We start from the raw sequence: 5,698 nt of genomic DNA, 5'->3' as shown, positions 1-5,698 counted from the left end.
GGCAGGTCAGTTGTGCTACGAACGACTCACCACGTGCTTGGCGTTGCCTGGACCGTTAAGCCGGCAGAGGGGAGCGCTGGGCTCTGCGGGCCAAAGGCGCGGACGGGCGCCCGAGGAGAGCAATAGGACCGAGGAGCTTGGGCGGAAACGGGCGTGGCAGAGGTCGACGGACGAGAGGAAGTGCTGGTGGTTCTAGCTGCAACAGGGATGCGTGCGATGGTCAGCCGGCGGGCGCGGCGAAGGGAAGTTGACACAGCGGCACCAGCAGACGAGGGCACAGGATCCATCCCAGCCGGGCTGCGCTTACCTTTTGAATTGCTCCCAGCGGCGGCGCCGTGGATGGAATCGATCCTAGACCAGGCGGCTCAGCAGACGCCTGCGCGCAACCGCTTCGGGATGCGATGAGCACGGGTGAACGGGACTTTCTTTGAACGTCATCGCCTCTCGCTCCCCAGATTTTCCCCCGGACACGCTGCCCGAATTCGAGCCCGGCCAAGCCCTGCAGCCGGCTGCCTGCTGCCGTGCTCTGGCCCTGCCGCTGCTTGCCGACCCCACGTCCCAAGACGCGTCTCGCCCGCCGCGCCCGCGTCCACGTCCACGCTCATCACGTTCGCGCCCAAACGCCGCCGTCCGACCTCTCGCGGCACGCCCGCGCGCCGCCGCCGCCGCCGCCAAGTGCCGGCATGCCTGACATCCCAGCTGACCGTTTCCTGTCATGTCCGATCTGCACCACGTTCTGCCCGACGGATTCCCGGCCCATCATTTTTCGCACCTGCTGCCGTCGCTCGACCGCCACCGTGTCACCACCACCGACATCCTGACCCTCGATGCCGTCGACCTCGCGAAGCGCGCCCAGGTCCCCGTCGCCGAGCTGCGCAAGCTCCAGCAGGCCATTGTGAGCGCGCTCCACGCCGAACTGGGAGTCGCCGATTCGGTCGAAGCTGCGGACGCGGGGAATAACGCGGTGGCGGATGGCTGGCATGCGGCGGAATGGCGTACTATCAGTACGCTCGATGATAGTCTGGACGCCGAGCTGGGGGGAGGGATACCTGCGGGGTACCTGACCGAGATCACTGGCGAAAGGTATATTTTCGCTGTGTTCGAAAGCGGGACGAACGAACTGTGTGCTGAGACCTGAAATTCTATAGCGGCGCGGGAAAGACTCAATTCCTACTCACCTTGCTCCTGTCGGCGCAGTTGCCAGCTCCCCATGGCTTTTCCAAGTCCGCCCTCTACATCTCCACCGAGGCACCGCTCGCGACGACGCGCCTGGCACAGTTGCTGAACCAGCATCCACGCCTCACGAGCCTCCCACCTTCCTCTAAGCCCTCGCTCTCGCGCATCCTCAGCATACAGACGCCCGACCTCGAGTCGCAAGACCACATCCTGCGCTACCAGTTGCCCGTCGCCATCCAGCGCCACAATGTCGGCCTGGTCGTGCTCGACTCGGTCGCCGCCAACTACCGCGCTGAATTCGAGCGCGGCGGCGGTAGCGGAGGAGGAGGTGGTGGTGGTGGGAGCGAGAAAGACGGGGGCAGTCGCCGCGCCGTCGGCGAAGCTATGGCGCACCGCACCGCGCAGCTGGTGCAGCTGGGCGCCCTGCTGCGCTCCGTTGCTCGCACGCATGGCGTCGCCGTCGTCGTCGCGAACCAAGTGTCGGACCGCTTCTCTGCTCCTCCACCACCTCCTCCCTCCAGCACCACCACCTCCCGCCACCCTTCCTACAACAGCACCTTTAGCCAAACATCCCGCGTCCCGACTCCCGGCCCCGGCCCGCCTTCTCAACAAGGAGGCGGCGGCGTAGCGGCGGCAGCAGGTGCTACATCAACACCACCACCGCCGCCGCCGCCGCCTCCAGGCACCGCAACCACCGCACCCCTCACCCTCTCCCGCGACCCCCTCACGCTCGACCACCAGCAGCGCTGGTTCACCGGCTGGGGCGACGTGCGTGCCTCGTCATCCGCATCCGAAAACCTCAAGACGCCCGCCCTCGGCCTCGTCTGGGCGAACCAGATCGCGGCGCGAATAGCGCTGCTCAAGGCCCCCGTGTACAACGCGCCGAACCCTTGGATCGGGCTGGCGGCAGACGGCCGGCTGGATTGGCGAGGCGAGGGAGACGGAGACGGAGACGAGGGGGGAGGGACGGAAATTAAGCGGTGGAGGCGGTGGATGAAGGTCGTGTTTGCGCCGTGGGCGCCGCCGTCGGTGGGGAGGGGGGTGGAGTACGTTATTCGGGGGAGGGGCGTGGTGGCTGCTAGTGCTGGTGCTGGTGCGGAGGGTAAGGCGAAGGAGAGGGAGAAGAAGGGCGTGGAGGATGAGATAGAGGAGAAGAAGGGTGTGGAAGACGAGGTAGAGGAAGAAGGCCGCGAGGAGCAGCAGGTCAAGGAGGGTGAGGACGGTCCGGCTGGCGAGCAGCAGCCACGCGCCGGAAGTGAGCCATTGGCAGATAGGAACTAGTAGTACGTGCGAACGTGAGGACACGCGCAGTCGCCAAAAGACTTTCGATAAGGAAAAAAAAAAAAAGGTCGACGAGACGCCAGCGCGAGTGGAAGAGAGCGCTGAAGGAAGCTTGATATAGTCGTATTCGCCTCCCACCCACCCATTTCCCCACCCCCCACTCCAAAAATCCGGAGAAGCGGAGTTGAAAAAAAGGCCCAGAAGAGCAACACGCAGCTCGAGAAAATCTCACTCACTCCTCCTCCTCCCGTTGGGGAAGGAAGAGCCAAGCAGGGAAGCTGATAGGGAATGCGTCTCGCGACATGGATCGGAATCTGTCCGACCAAGAAAAAAACAGGAAAAAAACGTAAAAAACCCAGGCGTCTGGAGCCGATTAGTCAAGTGAAACGATCAGCGCAGCAAGAATAAGAAAAAGTAAAGTGGCCCGCCGTTCGTCCAGACCGTTGTGAACAGGGAGCGTGGTCCTGCAGGGTGGTCGTTTTTTTTGTTGTGACACATGCATATGCAGGTGAGGTGCGAGGCTTACATTTCCCGGCCTCAACCAAGGAAATTGGGATCACGGCAAACCGGCGCAGGAGCGTGTCTCTTGCATAATATGGGGAATGCTCGCATTCTTGGCGGGCAGATAGAGTGAGAATGACTGGGTTTGTGGTGCAAGGTGAGCAAGGATCATGGACGACGAAGGATCGAGTTTGATGTTAATACGGTTTGTCTCTCAGAACGTGACGTACTATCAGGGTGCATTCCGTGATATTCGCCTCTTTTGTTTGTTGTTTGCTACGGCTCCGTTTGTTGTTTTCTATCACCCCGTTTGCCGTTTGCTATTCGTTTGTCACCCAGCGATATCTGATGCTGCCTGCAGATCTTCTATGGATCATCCTGTGTACCCTCTTCAGAACGATATAAACGAGCACTAGCAAAACTGGCATGAACAGATGCATCCAGACGAGAGATTGAAGTCCTGCTTTTTCTTATTGCATTATTTTAGTCCCCATCATGCATGCTAGTCTTTTGCAGAGATCTGATGTTTGAGATATATGGAAAAATGAACAGATCCCGCCCTGATGAACCCTCCCCTAACTGCCCGTCTTTTGATTCTTTTGCCTCATGGAAAATGATGCTCAACAATTAACTTTCGTGCTTTACACCGGACGCCGCGCGGGAATCTAGAAAACAATACGCGAGAAGGAGCATGTCTACGACAGCTCCATGGCCTCGCCAGTGGCACCGCTGCCGTTGGGTATCGAGAGCGTGACGTCTCCGTCGACGCTGATGAAGCGCTTTTCGAACTCGGTGACGAACTGGTCATGTGAATTAGTAAATCAACCAATTGGAGTATTTCTTATTTGTAGCTTACCTTGGCGCTGCGATCAGGGTCGAAGAAGAGCTTGTAGCTGCGCTGAACATCGTCGATGCTGACCTCCGATGCCTTGCGTTTCTGAGCAAGGAGATACGAAGTGGTAATGAGGTTGCTAGCGTATCTTAGGTTCGTTTCCGATCCAATCTTAGTAAGAAGCGCAAGAGCGTCAGGGGAAAGGTCGATCTCCTCCTCCTGGGCACGGATTGCAAGAATTTGCCTGATCTCGTCTGCCTGGTAGGGCGTAGTGCTAACGATGACGGTGCGGTCGAGAAAGTCGAGCGGAAGGCCGTGCGGGGATGAGTAGTTGGTCCCACGGATCTTGGTGTTACCACGGTTCGAGGCCATAATGACAATTGGCGCCAGTTGATCTTCCAGGGCACGGTTGATGAACGAGAAGCACTCAATATCGAGCATGTGCACCTCGTCGATGAACAGCACACCCGGGACCAGCTCGGCCTTGCCCTCCTCCTTCCACTCGGCGACCTTGGTATCAATCTGCTGGCGCACCTCTTGCCTAATCTCGCCGGTATCACCGGAGAAGAGAGCGAGGAAGCCCTGGGTGCGGGAATTGATGACGTCAATCTCATGGAGCGATACGGTGTGGACAACCTCGCGGCGCTGCTGCAGCTCTCCGTCTGGGCATTGCACAAATTTGGTGTCGGCGCCCATGGCGTCGTAATCACGCGAGCGGGTGTAGGAGCGGCCTAGCTTAGTGATCTTGCCGGATGCCTTGTCGATGGAAATGACGTCTCCAGCCATGACCTTCTCCTTGGTCATTGAGTCGATCATCTTGGTTCCCATGTCGTAGACGGTCTCCATGTCGGTGGTCTTGATGGTGAGTTTGCCCTGCTTGTTGCTCTAGATTGAAGAATGCCGTTAAGATCTCTCCGTACGGGAGGGGGAGAAAAAGCTTACACCCGTGACGCTGCGGTCTATTTGGATCTCGACGACCTCGCCCTCAATGATCTCGCTCTCCTCCGTTATCCGCACGCCAATGGACTTCCGGAAGGCCTGGGTCAAGGCCTCGGTCTTGGACATCTCCAGGGAAAAGATTTCAGAGGAGGCGAGCATAGTGAAGGGGACATCAGAACCCAGCGACTGAGCCATGCCCATAGCGATGGCAGTCTTGCCAGTACTGGGGGGACCAGCGATCAAGACGGCGCGGCCAGCAATCTTGCCATCCTTAACCATCTGCAGTATGACAGCAGCAGCCTTGCGGGCCTTCTCCTGGCCGACGAGGCCCTGCGACGCGGCCTTGGGCTCGAGGGTGTCGGGCTCGACACCGAGGCCGCGGATGTGCGAGTGAGCGGCGATGAGGTTGAGGCCGCGGAGCTCTTTGCTCTCGGCGATGGTGGTGATGGGCTGCAGCGCAGGTCAGCATGGGGTCGCGCGGGCATGGGGCGCGTGCGGGACTCACGGCAGCCATGGTGGGCGGTGGGCAATGGGTCGGGGTGGGAGTGGAGGCTTGAATGCCTTCTTTGCTGCTGGTGATGGAGCGGCAGGCTGCGCTGGGCTGGTGGAAAGAAAGCGGGCCGGGTTGGAGCTCGGGGCAGTGTAGGGCGCGTGCAGGGCGGCGCGTCGCCGCTGCCCGCCAAGCGCGTCGCGGCCCGGGCGCTTCAAATACAGAGCTGTTCGCTGCCCTCTGCTCCACGACAAGCTCAGCACCTTGTCGCAAACGCCTGCTCTGCGGCCAGCTGGGACTAGTCTCGTCCAACGTCCGACCCGTGGGTGGTGCAAACGTAGCACCAGCGCAGCGCCTGACCGTGTCGCGGCAAGCTGCAGCTGCGCCAGCCCTCAATTGGCCGTGGACCCTGCGACGACTCACATTGCATTTATCGCCTTCAGTCAGCAGCATCAGCGCGGAAACTCGCTCCAGTTTTT

At 60.1% G+C, this 5,698-nt stretch overlaps 2 protein-coding genes across 2 annotated transcripts; one reads left to right on the top strand and one right to left on the bottom strand.

The window, feature by feature from the left end:
- Window positions 1-715: 715 nt before the first annotated feature.
- LTHEOB_6057 (DNA repair protein) lies at window positions 716-2,457 on the top strand (the record flags this gene model as incomplete). Its single annotated transcript, XM_035515271.1, has 2 exons — window positions 716-1,083; window positions 1,149-2,457. The coding sequence occupies 2 exons, from the start codon at window positions 716-718 to the stop codon at window positions 2,455-2,457; spliced, it is 1,677 nt and encodes a 558-aa protein (XP_035373188.1).
- A 1,196-nt stretch (window positions 2,458-3,653) lies between these two features.
- LTHEOB_6056 (AAA family ATPAse) lies at window positions 3,654-5,243 on the bottom strand (the record flags this gene model as incomplete). Its single annotated transcript, XM_035515270.1, has 4 exons — window positions 3,654-3,758; window positions 3,815-4,675; window positions 4,733-5,179; window positions 5,235-5,243. 4 exons carry the CDS (start codon window positions 5,241-5,243, stop codon window positions 3,654-3,656), a joined length of 1,422 nt encoding a protein of 473 aa, XP_035373187.1.
- Between the last annotated feature and the right edge of the window lie 455 nt (window positions 5,244-5,698).

Source organism: Lasiodiplodia theobromae (genome assembly GCF_012971845.1).
Source record: "Lasiodiplodia theobromae strain AM2As chromosome Unknown scaffold_17, whole genome shotgun sequence".
In the NCBI taxonomy this organism is placed as follows: Eukaryota; Fungi; Ascomycota; class Dothideomycetes; order Botryosphaeriales; family Botryosphaeriaceae; genus Lasiodiplodia; species Lasiodiplodia theobromae.
The sequence above is the reverse complement of the archived record's forward strand: the minus strand, read 5'-3'. Positions and strand labels throughout refer to the sequence as shown.